Consider the following 22,404-nt stretch of genomic DNA (forward strand, 5'->3'; position numbering starts at 1 on the left):
AATGATGAGGTCCTTGCCTGGGGTGTATACCAGCTGGAAGTCATATCGCCGGAGCTTGAGAAGAATACACTGGAGGCGAGGCGTCATGTCGTTCAAGTCTTTCTGTATTATATTGACCAGCGGGCGATGGTCGGTCTCGACGGTGAATTGAGGAAGTCCGTAGACATAATCGTGAAATTTAACAACACCGTTCAGAAGGCCCAGGCACTCCTTTTCTATCTGCGCGGAGCACTGCTCCGTGGGGGTCATCGCATGCGACGCATATGCAATGGGGGCCCATGATGAGGCCTCATCATGTTGAAGGAGCATTGCCCCAATGCCGGATTGACTGGCATCGGTCAAAATTTTGGTCTCCTTTGCTGGATCAAAGAAGGCTAAGACCGGGGCCGTGGTCAGTTTTGCCTTGAGTTCCCTCCATTCGCGCTCATGGACGGGGAGCCATTGGAAGTCTGTCGTCTACCTGACCAGGTTCCTGAGAGCCGTGGTATGAGGCGAGGTTAGGGATGAATTTCCCCAAAAAATTGACCATGCCCAGAAATCGGAGGACCGCCTTCTTGTCCTCTGGTGTTTTCATAGCTGTGATGGCAGCTACCTTGTCCGTGTCCGGCTGCACGCCCAATTGGGAGATGTGGTCCCCGAGGAACTGAATTTCTGTCTGACCAAAAGAGCATTTGGCCCTGTTGAGGCGGAGGCCATGCTCATGTATACGTCTGAATACGCGCTGGAGGCGACTAACATGCTCCTGCGGGGTGGTGGACCAGATGATTATGTCATCGACATAGACGCAAACACCTTCAATACCTTCCATCATTTGTTCCATAATCCTATGGAACACTTCTGATGCAGAGATGATGCCAAACGGCATCCTGTTGTCACAATATCTTCCAAAGAGGGTGTTAAACGTGCAGAGTTTCCTGCTGGATTCATCGAGCTGGATTTGCCAGAATTCTTTTGAGGCGTTGAGTTTGGTAAAGAGCTTGGCGCGAGCCATCTCACATGTGAGCTCTTCGCGCTTGGGAATTGGATAGTGCTCTCTCATAATATTGCGATTGAGATCCTTGGGATCAATGCAAAGTCTCAATTCGTCGGAAGGCTTTTTTACACATACCATGGAACTGACCCAGTCGGTCGGCTCCGTAACTTTGGAAATCACTCCTTGGTCCTGGCGGTCCTGCAGCTGCTGCTTGAGGCGGTCCTTAAGGGGTGCTGGGACCCTGCGAGGTGCGTGCACCACAGGTGTGGCATTCGGTTTTAATAAAATCCTGTAGGTGTATGGGAACTTGCCCATGCCCTCGAAGACATTGTGGTACTGGTTGATAATGGCGTCGAGCTGTTCCCTGAAGTCAGTGTCCTAAAAGGCAGACGCGTCAGCAGGTGAGAGAGAGTGAACTCTCTGAACTAGGTTCAACAGCTTGCATGCCTGCGCGCCAAGCAGGGCGGCTTTCGAGGAGCCCACGATTTCAAAGGGAAGGATGGCTTTGCGTGACCTGTGCGTCACTTCAAGATGGCACGAGCCACTGGCAGCAATGGCATTGCCATTATAATCTAATAGCTGGCAGGCTGATGGCAGGATGGCTGGTTTGACACAAAGGCTTTGGAGGTCAATGAGATTGGCGGAGGCACCAGTGTCCAGGTGGAATCGTATTTGGGACCGGTTGACCGTAAGGGTGGCACACCACTCATCGTCCGGATCGATGCTGTATACCGGTAGAGGCTGGATTCTTCGCTTCGGGGACACCCTGTTTTTGTAATGATACCGACTCGAAAAGGCACCTTCGGGTCCTCGGTGTCAATATCGGGTGGCAGGTCCGAATCGGGCTCGGTGACCATGGATTGAATGGCCCGGACATTCCTGCGAGGCTGGCTGGAGCGACGAGAGTTGGCAGGTTGAGCTGATCTGCATAAAGCAGCATAGTGTCCAAGTTTGCCACATTGCAGGCATCGACGGGATTTGGCAGGACATTGCCGCTTTAAATGGGCGGAGCCACAGTTGCTGCACGTTGTAGCATCAGTACGCTTGCTGTGCCACGGCGCATGCGCGGCGCGGCCGTAGGTGGTGTGCGCCTGCGTAGTACCTTTGTCGACGTTGCCGTCCCCTCGTTCGGTGCACAAAGCGCAGGAGTCCGCAAAATGCGCATGAAATGGCCGCCCTCATCCAGGCTGAGGCCCTGGAGTTGCTCGATTGCTTGGACCCGTTCTGCCTCGTGGGGACCTTGCCGCGCCGTTTCAGCTGCTTGGATGTGGGAATACCGACTAGTGGCGTGTTCATGTGGCAGCACGGTAGCATAGTGATTAGCACAATTGCTTCACAGCTCCAGGGTCCCAGGTTCGATTCCCGGCTTGGGTCACTGTCTGTGTGGAGTCTGCACGTTCTCCCCGTGTCTGCGTGGGTTTCCTCTGGGTGCTCCGGTTTCCTCCCACAGTCCAAAGATGTGCAGGTTAAGTGGATTGGCCAAGCTAAATTGCCCTTAGTGTCCAAAATTGCCCTCAGTATTGGGTGGGGTTACTGGGTTATGGGGATGGGGTGGGGGTGTGGGCTTGGGTAGGGTGCTCTTTCCAAGAGTCGGTGCAGATTCGATGGGCCGAATGGCCTCCTTCTGCACTGTAAATTCTATGATTCATGTAGCACGCAGGTCTCGATGGCAATCGCTAGGGTGAGCTGCTTTACCTTGAGGAGCTGCTGGCGTAGGGGGTCCGACTGAACACCGAAAACGATCTGGTCGCGTATCACGGAGTCGGAGGTGGGCCCGTAATTACAGGACTGCGCAAGGATGCGGAGGTGGGTGAGAAAGGACTGGAAAGGTTCATCCTTACCCTGCAAACGCTGTTGGAATACATAGTGCTCGAAACTTTCATTCACCTCGATGTCGCAGTGACTGTCAAACTTAAAGAGGACCATCTTGAATTTTCATTTATCTTCACCATCAACAAAGGTGAGAGAATTAAAAATGTGGATGGCATGGGTGGCCGTGGATAGGAAGAGAGCGATCTTCCTGGTGTCTGAGGCAGCTTCCCGGTCTGTGGCTTCAAGGTAGAGCTGGGAACATTGTTTGAATATCCTCCAGTTGGCCTGTAGGTTATGGTGATTGGCTGCGGTGTTGTGTGTGTTGATTGGTCTTGCTGTGTGTCCATCAGTGTGTGTCTGCACCATGATATACTTGTGTGTATTATGACACAAGTCTGAACCTTCTTTTGTCAGAGTATACATCAAGGAAGCAGCTTATGCGACATGAAGAAGCAGAACACAACAAACCATAGGAATGATGCAGCAAAAGAAGGTGGCCATTCGGCCCCTTTTGGTCCATGCAGATCAAAAGACACCCACATGCCCTTTCTAATCCCATCCCACTGCACACGCCCGTAACCCTGCATCTTACAGCACTGTCTTCATCCCCGGGTGGAACCAATGGGAGGACGGATCGTCCTGGGGCAGGGGCTGTAGTGAGGTGCGCTGGGGGGAGGATGGGTAGCGCCGGGGCAATCGGAGGGGGGGTGGGGAACCAGGTGGTGCCAGGTCCCTGAGGGAGACTGTGTCTTGGCGGCCATCGGGGTACTCCACGTAGACATACTGCGGGTTCGCATGCAGCAGCTGTACCCTTTCGACCAACGGGTCCGCCTTGTGTAGCCGCACGTGCTTGCGGAGGAGGACGGGTCCTGGAGCTGCCAGCCACGTTGGCAGCGAAACCCCGGAGGTGGACTTCCTGGGGAAGGTAAAGAGACGTTCATGGGGGGGTTTCATTAGTCGCAGTGCAAAGTAGCGACCGGATGGAGTGGAGGGCGTCGGGGAGGACCCCTTGCCAGCGGGAGACCGGGAGATTTTTAGACCGTAGGGCCAGCAGGACGGCCTTCCAGACCATCCCGTTCTCCCTCTCCACCTGCCCGTTTCCCCGGGGGTTGTAGCTGGTCGTCCTGCTCGAGGCAATGCCCTTCCTGAGCAGGAATTGACGCAGCTCATCACTCATAAAGGAGGATCCCCGGTCGCTGTGGACGTAAGCGGGGAAACCGAACAAGGTGAAGACGCTATTGAGGGCTTTGATGACTGTGGCAGATGTCATATCCACGTTCAGGAAGTACATGTTTTGGTCAGACGAGGGGAGGGGCCCTTTGAAGTCCATGCTGAGGCGTTCAAAGGGACGGGAGGCCTTCACCAGGTGCGTACGGTCTGGCCGGTAGAAGTGCGGTTTGCACTCCGCGCAGACCTGGCAGTCTTTGGTGACCACCCTGACTTCCGCAATGGAGTAGGGTAGGTTGCGGGCCTTTATGAAGGGAAAGATCCGGGTGACCCCTGGGTGACAGAGACCATCGTGTAGGGCCCGGAGTCGGTCCACTTGTGCGCTGGCACATGTACCTCAGGATAGGGCATCGGGGGGCTCGTTGAGCTTACCGGGGCGATACAAAATCTCGTAATTGTAGGTGGAGAGCTCGATCCTCCACCTTAAGATTTTATCATTTTTGATCTTGCCCCGCTGTGTGTTATTAAACATGAAGGCAACCAACCGCTGGTCAGTGAGGAAAGTGAATCTCCTGCCGGCCAGGTAATGCCTCCAATAACGCACAGCTTCTACGATGGCTTGGGCCTCCTTTTCGACAGAGGAGTGCTGAATTTCGGAGGCATGGAGGGTGCGGGAAAAGAATGCCACAGGTCTGCCTGCCTGGTTGAGGGTGGCGGCCAGAGCGACGTCTGATGCATCGCTCTCGACCTGAAACGGGAGGGTCTTGTCGACCGCGTGCATCGTGAGCTTGGCAATGTCAGCCTTGATACGGTTGAAGGCCTGGTGGGCCTCAGCCGTCAGGGGGAAAACTGTGATGTGGATGAGTGGGCGGGCCTTGTCTGCATAGTTAGGGACCCACTGGGCATAATAGGAGAAGAACCCCAGGCATCGTTTGAGGGCCTTAGGGGCAGTGGGGGAGATCCAAGAGGGGTCGCATGCGGTCGGGATCGGGCCCTAGAACTCCATTTTGCACAACATAGCCAAGGATGGCTAAGCGGTTGGTGCGGAACACGCACTTCTCCTTGTTATACGTGAGGTTCAGGAGTTTGGCGGTGTGGAGAAATTTGTTAACGTTGTGGTCCTGCTGGTCGTGGCCGCAGATGGTGACGTTATCCAGGTACGGGAAGGTGGCCCGCAGTCCGTACCGGTCAACCATTCGGTCCATCTCCCGTTGGAAGACCGAGGCCCCATTAGTGACGCCGAAAGGAAACCTAAGGAAGTGGTAAAGGCGGCCGTCTGCCTCGAACGCGGTGTATTGGCGGTCCACCTTGCGGATGGGGAGCTGGTGGTAGGCAGATTTCAGGTCCACTGTCGAGAAGACCGGTCCTGTGCAATCTGATTGACCACATCAGATATGCGTGGGAGGGGGTATGCGTCGAGCTGCGTGTACCGATTGATGGTCTGACTGTAGTCAACAACTATCCTGTGCTTCTCCCCAGTCTTTACAACGACCACTTGGGCTCTCCAGGGTCTGTTGCTGGCCTCAATGATACCTTCCCGCAATAGCTGCTGGACCTCGGACCTGATGAAGGTCCTGTCCTGGGCACTGTACCGTCTGCTCCTGGTGGCGACGGGTTTGCAATCCTGGGTAAGGTTTGCAAACAGGGAAGGCGGGTCGACCTTAAGGGTCATGAGGCCGCATACGGTGAGGGGTGGTAGGGGTCTGCCGAATTTTAGAGTTAGACTTTGGAGGTTGCACTGGAAGTCCAGGCTAAGTAGCAAGGCAGCGCAGAGGTTGGGGAGGACGTCGAGCCGGAAGTTACTGAACTCTACGCCCTGGATGGTCAGGGTGGCGATGCTGTACCCCCGGATTTCCATGGAGTGGGATCCGGAGGCCAGGGAGATTCTCTGGGTAACGGGGTGTACCGCGAGGGAGCAGCGCCTTACCATAGATGGGTGGTTAAAGCTCTCCGTGCTCCCGGAGTCGAGAAGGCAAGGTGTCTTGTGGCCATCGACTTTCACTGTCGTCGTCGCGTTTGCGAGGTTGTGCGGCCGGGACTGGTCGAGCGTGATGGAGGCGAGCTGCGGCTGGTGTTGGTGGGCCCCGCGCTGGTCGGCAGCGGTGGCGGGCAATGAGCGGCCAGACGAGGTGCCTGACGAGCAGGGGTCCTGAGGCGCCGTCCAAAATGGCGCCAAAGATGGTGGCGCCCACGGCGGGCGGCGTAAAAGATGGCGGCGCCCACGGGCCGCACGAGGTCTGATGGGGGGGAAGATGGCGGCGCCCACGGGCCGCACGTGGGCTGCGGGGATGAAAAAGGTGGTGCCCACGGGTCGCACGTGGGGGGTGCAGGAACAATGGGCCTGGATACAGCGGCGATCGACCGGGCCTGGCACACCGCAGCGAAATGTCCCTTCTTCCCGCAGGTCTTGCAGAGTGCGCTCCGGGCAGCACTACCGGGGGTGCTTTGTCTGCCCACAGAAATAGCACTTGGGCCCCCCGGGGTTGGCTGGCTGCGCGTGGCGCAGGCTTGGGGTTGACTGGGCGGGCCGCCGGTGGGGCCCACGATGTCCATGAGGGGGGCGCCATGCGGTCGGGGGCGTACGCTTGTACATTACGGGAGGCTACCGTTAGTGAGGTCACGAGTTGCTTGGTCGCCGCGAGGTCGAGCGTACCCCCTTCTAAGAGGCGCTGGCGGATGTACGCCGACCCCATGCCCGTAACAAAAGCGCCCTGATTAGGGGTTCAGTATGTTCAACGGCCGAAACTGCCTGGCAATCGCAGTTCCTCGCCAGGATGTGCAGGGCACGCCAGAAATCTTCCAATAACTCACCGGGGAGTTGTTGCCGCGTGGACAGGAGGTGCCTGGCGTAGAGTTTGTTGATCGGCCGGATGTAGTTCCCTTTCAGAAGCGCCATGGCCTCAGTGTAGTTGGGTGAATCCCGGATAAGGGGAAAAATATTGGAGCTCAACCATGTGTACAGGATCTGGAGTTTCTGTGCTTCTGAGGGTTGTTCTGTCGCTGATCCGATGTAGGCTTCGAAGCAAGCTAGCCAATGGTCGAAGGCCGACCTAGCCTTGTCTGCTTTTGGGTGCAGCTGTAGGCGATCTGACTTGATGCGTAGTTCCATCGCTGTAATATCTCTGCTTAATAAATTGATGCACTATCAATTATGACAAGACGAGAGTAGAGAGTAATCGAGGCTTTATTAAGCAGAGATGTGTTGCCTCCTGCAGCTGCTACCGAAATGGCAGCAGCTCGGTGAGCACACACATTTATACTCCGCCTACTGGGCGGAGGCAGTAGGCAGGGATCTACCCCCATACCTTTAGTACAGGAGCCTTACCGTATTACCTCTAATACACGTATTATACAAACAATGGTGACTACCACACAGAGCATTGGCGAGGCCACACCCAGAGTATTGTGTACAGTTCTGGTTTCCTTACTTAAGGAGAGACATTCACCTGGATTGGAGGCAGTCCAGAGGATGTTTATCTAGGCTGATTCCTGGCAAGTGTTTATATTCTGAGGAAAGGTTGAACAGGTTGGAGTATACTCAATAAATATCTTCAATTGTTCCATGTGTTTGTACCAGTTACCTTGATAAGATCTCTGGAATTTAATGTTATGTGTCATGTTTGGAAAAATCCTTCCAACCCAAAGTCAATGAAATATAAACATTACTGTCATCACTGGCAGTCTGATCGGGAATCTTTGCTGCTTTAGGTACTGAAGACAAGACTGGCACTGGGGAAAACAGGACAGTACAAGAACATCAATGAATGCGTGAAAATCCTTATCAAAAACAAAGGCATTACGGCCCTCTATGTTGGATACATCCCAAACGTCCTGGGCATCATCCCTTACGCAGGGATCGAGCTCACTGTCTATGAAGTAAGTTTCAGAAATAAAATACTGTGGATTGGTGACATTAATTTCCCTGATAAAAGGAATCATTTTAATTACTGTAATTTGGATGTGGAACTGTGGGGCTCTTGGCCCAAAGGTGAAATGAAAATAATCTATCTCCTTCCGTTGCGGTGCCATGGAGACTCCCTACAATCCTCTTTCATGATTCAGGGTCTTATATGTTTCAGTCAAATCACCCCTCACTCTTCTAAACTTGTAATAACCCTTATGAGGCCCACGGGTCGATACAAATCACTCTCCCCGTGGGACTCATACAAGGCGAGCTTCCCCACTAGTGGGCAGAGGCCCCCCCAGCTGGAGCTTATTACCTTGCACTGTAAAAGCCGGTCCGCACTGGGACCAGCATTCTGGTAGGCCCGGTGGGGACTTACTCTATGTACGCTGCCATAGCGGCCATTTTCTTTGATCAAAATAAATTTTCATTTACTTAACATCTCGGGCCTCCGGGGTCTTCATAAAACTCTAGTGGAAATAAGCCCAGTCTCTCAAACCTTGAGAACCTGTTCATTCTGGATATCAATCAAGTAAACCTCCTCTGAACTACCTCTAATGTCAGGTTTCCCTTTGGGAAACAGGATGCGAGTGATTGACTCCTGGAGTCACATTAAGAGGAAAAGAGAAAACATGTTATGGTGCTTTTCACATACTCTGGACATCCTAGAACATTTTACAACAAACAAAATACTTTGATCAACTAACAAAGTACAAAGTCAGTAGAGTTGTAATATAGAAATTATGATGGCAGCGGCCAATTTACCCTTCACAAACAGCAGTATGATAATAACCATATAAAATAGGAGCAGGGTGAGGCCATTTGGCCCTTCGAGCCTGCTCCACCATCCATTATGATCATGACTGATCATCCAACTCAGTAACCTGGTCCCGCTTTCCCCCCGCCATATCCTATGATCCCATCACCCCAATTCCACAGGCCGACCGCTCTCTGGGTAAAGAAATGTCTCCTCATCTCAGTCCTAAATGGTCTACTCCGTATCCTCAAACTGTGACCTCTGGTTCAGGCCCCCCCCCCCCCCCCCCCCCCCCCCCCCACCATCGTGAACATCCTTTCTGCATCTACCCTGCCTAGTCCTGTTAGCGACAAGGTGGGATAGTAGTTATGATACTGCTTCCTCAGCGCCAGGGACCTGAGTTCGATTCCGACCTCGGGTGACTGTCTGTGGATTTGGATTTGTTTTATTGTCACGCGTACCGAGGTACAGAAAAAGTATTGTTCTGCGTGCAGTCCAGTCAGATCATTCCATACATGAAAAAAATAGGACATTCATAAATACACAAAGTAAATACATAGACACAGCTGAAGCATAAAGGAGTGCAGTACTACTCAGTACAGAAGATGTGTGGTGAGATCAGATCAGTCCACAAGAGGGTCATTCAGGAGTCTGGTAACAGTGGGGAAGAAGCTGTTTTTAAATATGTCAGTGTGTTTTCTCAGACTTTTGCATCTCCCGATGGAAGAAGTTGGAAGAGTGAGTAAGCGGGTGGAAGGGGTCTTTGATTATGCTCTCCGCTTTCCCAAGGCAGAGGGAGATGTAGACAGAGTCAATGGATGGGAGGTGGGTTCACGTCATGGACTGGGCTGTATTCACGACTCTCTGTCGTTTCTTACGATCTTGGGCCGAGCAGTGGTCATACCAGGCTGTGATGCAGCCAGATAGGATGCTTTCTATGGTGTATCTGTAAAAATCTGAGTCAGTGTGGACATGCCGAATTTCCTCAGTTTCCTGAGGAAGTATAGACGCTGTTGTGCTTTCTTAGTCATAGTTTGCACGTTCTCCTCGTGACTGCGTGAATTTCCTCCGGGGGCTCCGGTTACCTCCCACAGTCCAAAAATGTGCAGGTTAAATAGATTGGCCATGCAAAATTGCCCTTAGTGCCCAAAGGTTGGGTGGGGTTGCGTGCATACGACGGGGTAGGGGGCCTAGGTAGTGTGCTCTTTCAGAGGGTAGGTGGCCCAAATGGCAACCATCTCCACCATAGGAATTCTATGAAACAATGATTCAATTCTAATTTTAGAGGTTTCAATCAGATCCCCCTCATCGCTCTAAACTCCAGCGAATGCAGTCCTAATCGACACAATTTCTCCTCATAGTCAGTCCTACACTCCCAGTAATCAGTCTGGTGAATCTTTGCTGCACTCCCCAATAAAATAATTAAACCAAATAGTTTTAGTGATGTTGGTCACAGGATAAATATTGTCTGGCTGTTGGGAAAGACTTCTGTGTTCATCAAATAATGCAGTGAGAGCTTTGAGATCAATCAGTACTTGCTGAGGTACCTCAGTACTGCACTGGGAGTGTCAGCATTGGGAGTGTCAGCATTGGGAGTGTCAGCACTGAAAGTGTCAGCATTGGGAGTGTCAGCACTGAAAGTGTCAGCATTGGGAGTGTCAGTATTGAGAGTGTCAGCACTGGGAGTGTCAGCATTGGGAGTGTCAGCACTGAAAGTGTCAGCATTGGGAGTGTCAGCATTGAGAGTGTCAGCACTGGGAGTGTCATCATTGAGAGTGTCAGCACTGAAAGTGTCAGCATTGGGAATGTCAGCATTGGGAGTGTCAGCACTGAAAGTGTCAGCATTGGGAATGTCAGCATTGGGAGTGTCAGCATTGGGAGTGTCATCATTGAGAGTGTCAGCATTGGGAGTGTCAGCATTGGGAGTGTCAGCATTGAGAGTGTCAGCATTGAGAGTGTCAGCAATGGGAGTGTCAGCATTGAGAGTGTCAGCATTGAGAGTGTCAGCATTGGGAGTGTCAGCATTGGGAGTGTCAGCATTGGGAGTGTCAGCACTGAGAGTGTCAGCATTGGGAGTGTCAGCATTGGGAGTGTCAGCATTGGGAGTGTCAGCACTGAGAGTGTCAGCACTGGGAGTGTGAGCATAGAGAATGTCAGCATTGGGAGTGTCAGCATTGGGAGTGTCAGCACTGGGAGTGTCAGCACTGGGAGTGTCAGCACTGGGAGTGTCTGCATTGAGAGTGTCAGCACTGGGAGTGTCAGCATAGAGAGTGTCAGCATTGGGACTGTCAGCATTGGGACTGTCAGCATTGGGAGTGTCAGCATTGGGAGTGTCAGCATTCAGAGTGTCAGCGCTGGGAGTGTCAGCATAGAGAGTGTCAGCATAGAGAGTGTCAGCATTGGGAGTGTCAGCATTGGGAGTGTCAGCGTTGAGAGTGTCAGCATTGGGAGTGTCAGCATTGGGAGTGTCAGCACTGGGAGTGTCAGCATTGGGAGTGTCAGCATTGGGAGTGTCAGCACTGGGAGTGTCAGCATTGGGAGTGTCAGCATTGGGAGAGTCAGCAATGGGAATGGCAGCACTGGGAGTGTCAGCATTGGGAGTGTCAGCATTGGGTGTGTCAGCATTGGGAGTGTCAGCACTGAAAGTGTCAGCATTGGGAGTGTCAGCATTGGGAGTGTCAGCATTGATAGTGTCAGCATTGGGAGTGTCAGCACTGGGAGTGTCAGCATTGGGAGTGTCAGCATTGGGAGAGTCAGCAATGGGAATGTCAGCACTGGGAGTGTCAGCATTGGGTGTGTCAGCATTGGGAGTGTCAGCATTGATAGTGTCAGCATTGGGAGTGTCAGCACTGAGAGTGTCAGCACTGGGAGTGTCAGCATTGGGAGTGTCAGCACTGAGAGTGTCAGCACTGGGAGTGTCAGCATTGGGAGTGTCAGCACTGAGAGTGTCAGCACTGGGAGTGTCAGCATTGGGAGTGTCAGCATTGAGAGTGTCAGCATTGGGAGTGTCAGCACTGGGAGTGTCAGCATTGGGAGTGTCAGCACTGGGAGTGTCAGCATTGAGAGTGTCAGCATTGGGAGTGTCAGCATTTGGAGTGTCAGCACTGGGAGTGTCAGCACTGAGAGTGTCAGCATTGGGAGTGTCAGCATTGGGAGTGTCAGCATTGGAAGTGTCAGCACTGGGAGTGTCAGCATTGGGAGTGTCAGCATTGGGAGTGTCAGCACTGGGAGTGTCAGCACTGGGAGTGTCAGCATTGGGAATGGCAGCGTACATCATTGCGTTTCTGGAGTGGGATTTGAACCCACGTCTTTTTGACTCAGAAGTGAAATACAATCCCTTGAGTTACAAAGAACAAAGAACAATACAGTACAGGTACAGACTCTTCAGCCCTCCAAGCTTGAGCCAATCACGTGTCCTATGCAGACCAACCGCCTGTATCCTTCCATACTCCGTCTGTTCATGTGTCTATCCAGATAAATCTTAACGGTCGCTAACGTCCTCAACCACCTCACTTGGCAGTGCATTGCAGGCCACCACCACCACCCCATGTGTAAAAAACCTCCCCCGCATATCTCCACTAAACCTATCCCCCCTCACCTTGAACTTGTGCCCCTTTATAATTCCGCCTGGGAAAAAGCCTCCAACTCCGACCTACACCCCTCATAATTTTACAAATTTCTATCTCTCGGGAGAACAATCCCAGTATTTTCAATCTCTCCTCATATCTAATACCCTCCACACCAGGCAACATCCTGGTAAACCTTTTCTGCACTCTCTCCAAAGCCTCCACGTCCTGCTGGTAGTGCGGTGATCAGAATTGGACACAGCATTCCAAATGTGGCCTAACCAACGTTCTGTATAGCTGTAACATAATTTGCAAGCTTTTATACTCGATACCCTCGTTACGGTTGAAACCTCAGGTTCAGCAAAAAACACTCATTAATAAAAATGGGCCAGAAATGGCCCCCAAAATATTGATTAAGTATCTCATTGGCCCTTTACACTTGGTTTGGTCAAGTGCTCATAATCCTGGGACTCATTGATTCAAGCAGTAATTAGAAATGTCATATGCCTAGTGCCAATGTTGGAAAATGCCAGCAGTGCGACTGAGTTATTTCCATGGCAACACCATATCACATGTGAGCTTTTGATGCCCGGCCAGTCACCTCCATGAGTACAAGGCATAAGTGTGACAGGTAAACTTGTGCTCAGGGTCTCTATCTATCATTGCTATCGTACTGTTATCCGATGCCATTGCCGTGTGATATTCATTACCTCAAAGAACCAATGCAATGAAGCAAAATCCAAAATTAAAGAGCAAAGTCTGACCTTTACCATAGGGGTTAATCAGAATATTTCACAAACCAACCCTTCCAATCTTCCCAAATCCTGATCTCAGCAAGCAAGATAGTGTCACTGAAAGCAAACAAAAGAACAAAGAACAAAGAAATGTACAGCACAGGAACAGGCCCTTCGGCCCTCCAAGCCCGTGCCGACCATGCTGCCCGACTAAACTACAATCTTCTACACTTCCTGGGTCCGTATCCTTCTATTCCCATCCTATTCATGTATTTGTCAAGATGCCCCTTAAATGTCACTATCGTCCCTGCTTCCACCACCTCCTCCGGTAGCGAGTTCCAGGCACCCACTACCCTCTGCGTAAAAAACTTGCCTCGTACATCTACTCTAAACCTTGCCCCTCTCACCTTAAACCTATGCCCCCTAGTAATGGACCCCTCTACCCTGGGGAAAAACCTCTGACTATCCACTCTGTCTATGCCCCTCATAATTTTGTATACCTCTATCAGGTCTCCCCTCAACCTCCTTCGTTCCAGTGAGAACAAACCGAGTTTATTCAACCGCTCCTCATAGCTAATGCCCTCCATACCAGGCAACATTCGGGTAAATCTCTTCTGCACCCTCTCTAAAGCCTCCACATCCTTCTGGTAGTGTGGCGACCAGAATTGAACTCTATACTCCAAGTGTGGCCTAACTAAGGTTCTATACAGCTGCAACATGACTTGCCAATTCTTATACTCAATGCCCTGGCCAATGAAGGCAAGCATGCCGTATGCCTTCTTGACTACCTTCTCCACCTGTGTTGCCCCTTTCAATGACCTGTGGACCTGTACTCCTAGATCTCTTTGACTTTCAATACTCTTGAGGGTTCTACCATTCACTGTATATTCCCTACCTGCACTAGACCTTCCAAAATGCATTACCTCACATTTGTCCGGATTAAACTCCATCTGCCATCTCTCCGCCCAAGTCTCCAAACAATCTAAATCCTGCTGTATCCTCTGACAGTCCTCATCGCTATCCGCAATTCCACCAACCTTTGTGTCGTCTGCAAACTTACTAATCAGACCAGTTACATTTTCCTCCAAATCATTTATATATACTACAAAGAGCAAAGGTCCCAGCACTGATCCCTGTGGAACACCACTGGTCACAGCCCTCCAATTAGAAAAGCATCCTTCCATTGCTACTCTCTGCCTTCTATGGCCTAGCCAGTTCTGTATCCACCTTGCCAGCTCACCCCTGATCCCGTGTGACTTCACCTTTTGTACTAGTCTACCATGAGGGACCTTGTCAAAGGCCTTACTGAAGTCCATAAAGACAACATCCACTGCCCTACCTGCATCAATCATCTTAGTGACCTCCTCGAAAAACTCTATCAAGTTAGTGAGACACGACCTCCCCTTCACAAAACCGTGCTGCCTCTCACTAATACGTCCATTTGCTTCCAAATGGGAGTAGATCCTGTCTCGAAGAATTCTCTCCAGTAATTTCCCTACCACTGAAGTAAGGCTCACCGGCGTGAACTAACATGTCTGTCAGTAGTGTTAAATTTGAGTATCTGTTCCTTCTCAGTTGTGTCAATAATTCTTTAATTGTTTATTTTATTCACATTCAATCAAGAGCGTGAAGAAAGCCTATTGTCAAAAGTACAGCAAAAATCCAAGAGAACCCAATATCTTTGTTCACCTCGGCTGTGGCACCATTTCCAGTACCTGTGGTCAGTTGGGCAGCTACCCCCTGGCACTTGTGAGGACCAAGATGCAGGCACATGGTAAGGCCTCTCATACTTCTATTCAACGTTCAAGCACAGCTTCCTTAATGAAACGCAGTGAGCAATGGGTGAATACTGAGTCACTTACTGGGTACAGATATTGAGTGAGTGGCCCTTTCTATTGAATGTGATGGCAGTGGGTTATAGAATCATAGAATTCCTACAGTGCAGAAGGAGGCCATTCGGCCCATCGGGTCTGCACCGACCCTCTGAAACAGCATTCCGCCCAGTCCACTGCCACACGCCTTCCTATCCCGGCAATTACATAACCTAACAAATACACGAATAGGATGGGAATAGAGGGATACAGACCCCGGAAGTGTAGAAGATTTTAGTTTAGACGGGCAGCATGGTCGGTGCAGGCTTGAAGGGCCGAAGGGCCTTGTTCCTGTGCCGTACTTTTCTTTGTTCTTCTTTGTTTTTTGTTCTAACCTGCACAATGCAAGACACTAAGGAGCAATTTTAGCATGGCCAGTGCATCTAATCTGCACATCTTTGGACTGTGGGAGGAAACTTTAACACCCAGCGGAAATCCACGCAGACAGGAGGAGAATGTGCAAACTCCACACAGACAGTCATTCAAGGCCGGAATTGAACCCTTGTGCTGTGAGGCAGCAGTGCTAACCACTGTGCCACATGAACCGTGTTGCCCTGTGAACCTGTAGTCCAGGCAGTAAAGTATGAAATACTGGCAGTGGATCAAACACTAGGGAGTTCAATCCACATTCAATCAAAGAGGCCTGGATCATTTGGAGAGTTTACAGAATACATTAGATCCGAAGGCTGGAACTGGTCATGCCAAAGGTTCCCAGGTTTATGCTGGAAACTGGATTCCACTGGGCATTCATACATGCCTAGCCCTGAACAACCAGAGTCTGTTATTGGTTTAATACCCCATGCTCCCCTCGTGACCCTCCACAATATTGGTCTCAGAGTTAGACTGGTAGTGCCGAGGCAGCAGATGATGTGTGCAGCGGACAGGGACACAATAAACAATGATGTAGTACAGAAACTGAAAGTCTAAGAGAAAAACTGTGGGATTGATGGCCAAGTAAATGGCAAAGGAGAATGGGATAGATGGCAAGGAAATGGGAGGAGGGGGTCAGGGATAGTGGACATGACAGGATTATGGTTTGTGGAGGTGACGGGGTTTTAGCTGGTAATGAGGGGGTCGAGATCAGTGTGGGAGATTGAGATCAGAAATAGGGGGTTGGGATCAGGGTGAGGGATTGAAATCGGAATGATGGGGATTGAGATCGGAATGAGGGGTTTGGGATCAGGGTGAGGGATTGAAATCGGAATGAAGGGGTAGAGATCAGAATGAGGGGGTTGCGATCGGTGTGGCCGATTGAGATCAGAAGGAAGGGGTTTGGATCGGTGTGAGGGATGGAAATCGCAATGAGGGAGGGGATCAGTGTGAGGGATGGAGATCGGAATAAGGGGGTCGGGATTGGTGAGGGAGATGGAGATTGGAATGATGGGGTTGGGATCGGTGTGAGGGATTGAGATCAGAATAAGGAGGTCGGGATTGGTGAGAGGGATTGAGATCACAATGACGGGTTTGGGAATGGTGAGAGGGTGTGAATCAGAATGAGGTGCTTGGGAATGGTGTGAGGGATTGAGGTTGGAATGAGGACCTTGGGAATGGTGTGAGGGATTGAGGTTGGAATGAGTGTGCTGGGATCAGTGTAATGGATTGAGATCGGAATGAGGGGGTCAGGATTGATGTGAGGGATTGCGATCGGAATCAGGGTGTCAGGATTGGAGTGAGGGTTTGTGATCAGAATGAGGGGGTCGGTGTGAGGGATTGAGATTGGGATGAGGGGGTTGGGTTTGGAGTGAGAGTTTGAGATCGGAATGAGGGGGTTGGGATCAGCGAGAGGGATGGAGATGGGATTGAGAGTGTTAGAATTGGAGTGAGGATTTGAGATGGGAATGAGGGGGTCAGGATTAGTGTGGGGGGTTGAGATCGGAATGAGGGGGTTGGGACACAAGTGAGAGTTTGAGATCAGAATGAGGGATTCAGTGTGAGGGATGGAGTTTGGAATGAGAGGATCGGTGTGAGGGTGTAAGATTGGAATGAGGGGGTTGGGTTTGGTCTGAGGGATGGAGATCGGAATGGGGGAGTTGGGATCGGAATGAGGGATTGGGATCAGAATGAGGGGGGTCAGCATTGTTGTCGGAGATTGAGATCGGAATGAGAGGGTTGAGTTCGATGTGAGGGATGGAGTTCGGAATAAAGAACAAGGAAAAGTCCAGCACAGGAACAGGCCCTTCGGCCCTCCAAGCCTGTGCTGATCATAATGCCCTGACTAAAAACAAAACCTTATGCCCTTACTTGGGCCATATCCCTCTATTTGCTGCCTATTCATGTACCCATCCAGATGCCTCTTAACTGTTGCTAATGTGCCTGCTTCCACCACATCCCCTGGCAGCGCATTCCAGGCACCCACCACTGCGTGAAAAACGTACCCCGCACATCTCCCTTAAACTTCCCCCCTCTCACCTTGAACCTGTGCCTCCTTGTAATTGACACTTCCACCATTGGAAAAAAACCTCTGACTATCCCCCCTGTCTATGCGTCTCATAATTTTGTAGACCTCTATCAGGTCTCCCCTCAGCCTCCGTCTTTCCAGTGAAAACGATCCTAGTTTATTCAACCTCTCCTCATAGCCAACACCCTCAAGACCAGGCAACATCCTGGTGAATCTTCTTTATACTCTCTCCAAAGCTTCCACGTCCTTCTGATAATGTGGTGACCAGAACTGCATGCAATACTCCAAATGTGGCCTAACCAAGGTACATACAGCTGCAACATGATTTCCCAACTCCTGGGTTCTGCCATGTACAGTTTAATTCACACCTAGATTTGATCCTGCAAAATGCATCACCTCGCATTTATCCGAATTAAACTCCACCTGCCATTTCTGTGCCCAAGTCCCAATCTATCTCTATCCCGTTGTATCCTCTGACTATCCTCGGCACTATCAGCAACTCCGCCAATCTTCGTGTCATCTGAAAACTTACTAATCAGACCACCCACATTTTCCTCCAGATCATTTATATATATTTCAAACAACAGAGGTCCCAGCATTGATCCCTGCGGAACATCACTAGCTATAGATCTCCATTCCACTGCTACTCTCTGTCTTCTATAACCAACGTAAGAAGTCTTACAACACCAGGTTAAAGTCCAACAGGTTTGTTTCAAATCACTAGTTTTCGGAGCACTGCTCCTTCTTCAGGTGAATGAAGAGGTAGATTCCTTCTATAACCAAGCCAGTTCTGTATCCATCTAGCCAGCCCACCCCGAATCCTATGTGATTTTAGTTTTTGTACCAGTCTGCCATGTGAGACCTTGTCAAAGGCCTTACTAAAGCCAATATAAACCGCATCCACAGTCCTTCCCTCATCAATTTTCTTTGTCATCTCTTCAAAAAACTCAATCAAGTTGTTGAGACATGATCTTCCCCGTACAAAGCCATGCTGCCTTTCACTAACTAGTCAATATTTTTCCAAATGTACATATATCCTGTCCCTCAGTATGTTTTCCAAAAGCTTCCCCACCACTGATGTCAGGTTCACCTGGATTATCCCTGCTACCTTTCTTAAACAAGGGAATAACATTGGCTATTCTCCAATCCTCTGGAACCTCGCCTGCAGTCAAAGAGGATGTGACGATATATGTTAAGGCCTCAGCTATTTCTCCACATGTCTCCTGCAGTAACGTGGGATAGATCCCAACCGGCCCCAGGGACTTGTCTACCTTAATGCAATTTAGGAAACTCAACACTTCCCCCTTTGACATATTGACGTTCTCAAGATCGTTCACACACCTGTCCCTGACCTCAACATCCGTCATGACCTTCTCCCTGGTGAATACTGATACAAAGTACTCAGAAAGAATTTCATCCACTTCCTTCCAATATCCTTGAGTGTGCCTACTCTTTCTCATGCTACCCTCTTGTTCTTAATTTGTACATAAAAGCCTTGGGGTTCTCCTTGACCATGTTCGCTAAAGACATTTCATGGCCCCTTTTAGCTCCCCCTAATTCCATGTGTTCCTCCCTACTTTCACTGTACTCCTCAAAAGCTTTGTCAGTTTTTAGATGCCTAGACCTATCATGTTTCCTTTTTCCTTTTGACTAAGCTTACAATTTCCCTTGTCATCCATGGTTCCCGAATCCTGCCATTTCTATCCTTCATTTTTGCGGGGACATGCCTGTCCTGCACTTCAATCAGCTGGCCTTTAAAAACCTGCCACATGTCAGATGTGGATTTGCCCTCAAATAGCCGCTCCCAATCCACAGTCCCCAGTTCCTGTCTAATTTGGATGTAATTGGCCCTCGCCCAATTAAGCACTCTCATCCGCGGGCCACTCTTGTCCTTATCCATGACTAATCAAAATCTTCTGGAATTAGTACAGTGATGCACGATCAATTAAACTCAAAGATGAGGTTGTAACATAACTGAAGGCTTTAATCGACTAGAACTGTTCCCCAGCAGCTTCGGTACAGAAAGTGAGGGCTGCTGGGACGGCACCGGTTCTTATACCCCGCCCGTCATGGCGGAGCTACGTACCAACAGCCAATGGTAAACTCTTAGGTTTAACCAATGGTCTTCGGCCTCTTGGGTACTGTAATACCTGATAATACCACAGACAGTAAGAAGTCTTACAACACCAGATTAAAGTCCAACAGGTTTATTTCAAACGCTAGCTTTCAGAACACTGCTCCTTCTTCAGGTGAATGAAGAGGTATGTTCCAGAAAGATATATATAGACAAAGTCAAAGATGCAAGACAATGCTTTGAATGCGAGCATTTGCAGGTAATTAAGTCTTTACAGATCCAGAGAGAGGGGTAACCCCAGGTTAAAGAGGTGTGAATTGTCTCAAGCCAGGACAGTTGGTAGGATTTCGCAAGCCCCGGCAAGATGGTTGGGGGTGAATGTAATGCGACATGAGTCCAAGATCCCGGTTGAGGCCGTACTCATGTGTGCGGAATGTTCCCTTCCAGTCGGGGAACACTTCAGCAGTCAAGGGCATTCAGCCTCTGATCTCCGGGTAAGCGTTCTCCAAGGCGGCCTTCAGGACGCGCGACAACGCAAAATCGCCGAGCAGAAACTTGTAGCCAAGATACTACACAACGGCTCCTCTGTCTCCTGCGGGCTGTTGGGAGGTCTATAGTACACTCCCAATATTGTGATTTCACCCTTCTTATTCCTGAGCTCCACCCATAATGCCTCACTACACGATCCCTCCAATGTGTCCTCCATCAACACAGCTGTGATCTGCTCCTTAATCAGCAATGCAACTCCCCCACCTTTTGTTTCCCCTTCTGTCCCATCTAACACAACGATATCCCGGAACGTTAATGTGTCAGTCCTGTCCCTCCTTTAAACGTGTCTCCATAATTGCAATTACATCATAGTTCCATGCCGTAATCCAGGCTCTCAGTTCATCTGTTGTACCTATTATACTTCTTGCAAATGCACTCCAGACCTACAGTCCCGCTGAGCTCTGTGACTTCCCACTGCCTGCTCGTACTCTGTGGTATGTTTATCTCAGTCTCACTTTTTCCCCCAGTCTCCATACTTACTGGTCTGCTGTTCCAGCTCCCAATCCCCTGCCACACTAATTTAAACCCAAGAGGGTTGGGATCAGATTGAAGGGGTTGGGATTGGAATGAGGGATTGACATCCGAATGAGGTGGTCAAGTTTGGTGTGGGGGATTGAGATCGAAATGAGGGTCTTGGGAATGCTGTGAGAGATTGAGATTAGAATGAGGTGGTTGGGATCAGTGTGAGGCATTGAGATCAGAATGAGTGGCTTGGGAATGGAGTGGGGGATTGAGATTGGAATGAGCGTGCTGGGGTCGGTGTAATGAATTGAGGTCGGAATGAGGAGGTTGGGATCATAATGAGGGATTGACATCTGAATGAGGGGGTCAAATTTGGTGTGGGGGATTGAGATTGAAATGAGGGGATTGGGATCGGTGGGAGGGATGGAGATTGAAATTAGGATCTTGGGAATGCTGTGAGAGATTGAGATTGGAATGAGGGGGTTGGGATTGATGTGAGGCATTGGGATCAGAATGAGCGGTGTAATGGATTGAGATCGGGATGAGAGGTTTGGAAAGTAGGCAGTAGGCAGTTTAGCCTCTCGAACTTGTTCCACCGCTCAATACGATCACGGTGATCTCATCATGGCCTCAGCTCCACCATCCTGCCCATTCTCCGTAACCCTTCAACCCATTACTAATTAAAAATCTGCCTAACTCCTCAAATTTACTCACTGTCTCAGCATCCACCGCACTCTGGGGTAGCGAATTCCACACATTCACTACCCTTTGAGAGAAGTAGTTTCTACTCATCTCAGTTTTAAATTTGCTACCCCCTTAACCTGAGACTATGACCTCTCGTTCGAGAATGCCCCACAGGAGGAAGCATCTGCTCCATGTCTACTTTATCCACACCTTTTATCATCTTATATACCTCAATTTGATCTCCCCTCATTCTTCTAAACTCTAGAGAGTGAAGGCCTAAACTGCTCAATCTCTCCTCATACGACAAACCCCTCATCTCTGGACTCAATCTAGTGAACCTCCTCTGAAATGCCTCCAATGCCACTATGTCTTTCATCAAATAAGGGGGCGGGCAGCATGTGGCGCAGTGGTTAGCACTGGGACTGCAGCGTTGAGGACCCGGGTTCGAATCCCGGCCCTGGGTCACTGTCCGTGTGGAGTTTGCACATTCTCCCCATATCTGCGTGGGTTTCACCCCCACAACCCAAAGATGTGCTGGTTAGGTGGATCGGCCACGCTAAATTGCCCCTTAATTGGAAAAGAAAAAATAATTGGCTACTCTAAATTTATTAAGAAAGTATTTTAGAAAATAAGGGGGTACAAACTGTGCACTGTGTGGTCTCATCAGTGCCGCAGGGAGCTTGGTAGGATATCAGCAATCAGAACCTCAAAAGGAATACTCTGTGGATTACTCCCAGTGGCACACACAAGTGAGCAAAGACATAGGAAGATAAAGCTGATGACTAGGTGGCTGGAAAGATGGTGCAGGGAGTTATTAGATTCTTGAGTCATTGGGACCACCTCTGGAGGCGATGGGATCTGTGCAACCTAAATGGAGCCAGAACAGAGTTCCATTCAGGTTATATTGCCAGTGCTATTGGGGTGAATCTAAAATAACTTGACAGGAGTGTGGGAAGCAGAAGGTAACATAGGAGGTACCACATGCACAGTATACTGGGAGTGACAGGTAGCACTAGAATTGAGAATAGTAAGTTGATGAGGTTCGAGTAAGGGGGAAAGTAATAAAGTTTAGGAACAGGCTATTGGATGATCAGCCATGATCATAATGAATGGCGGAGCAGGCTCAAAGAGACAAATGGCCTCCTCCTGCTCCTATTTTCTATGTTTCTATTCCCACTGATGGAAAGAACAAGAGGGCACAGATTTAAGGTGATTGGGAAATGAAGGGATGACAATATGAGGATCTGGAATACGCTGCCTGAATATGTGGAGGAGGCAGATTCAATTAGGCTTCCAGAGAGAATCATAGAAGAGGGAAACATTTGCAGGGCATCAGAGAAAAGTGCACCAGCGAATTGCTCTTGCAAAGGGTTGGCACAAACATGATGGGCCAAATGGCTTTCCTCTATAGTGTAAACATTCTGTGATTACTTAATATTTGGAATGAACATTG

At 50.0% G+C, this 22,404-nt stretch overlaps 1 protein-coding gene across 1 annotated transcript in view; it reads left to right on the top strand.

Moving 5' to 3' along the window:
* Positions 1-22,404, top strand: part of LOC140387051 (mitochondrial adenyl nucleotide antiporter SLC25A24-A-like) — a 150,116-nt gene that overhangs the window by 123,299 nt on the left and 4,413 nt on the right. Inside the window, exons 6-7 of the mRNA XM_072470062.1 lie at positions 7,661-7,828; positions 14,537-14,687. Of these exons, the coding sequence (XP_072326163.1) occupies positions 7,661-7,828; positions 14,537-14,687 (319 nt within the window). The remainder of the gene's footprint in view (positions 1-7,660; positions 7,829-14,536; positions 14,688-22,404) is intronic.

Source organism: Scyliorhinus torazame, chromosome 12 (genome assembly GCF_047496885.1).
Source record: "Scyliorhinus torazame isolate Kashiwa2021f chromosome 12, sScyTor2.1, whole genome shotgun sequence".
Lineage (NCBI taxonomy): Eukaryota > Metazoa > Chordata > Chondrichthyes > Carcharhiniformes > Scyliorhinidae > Scyliorhinus > Scyliorhinus torazame.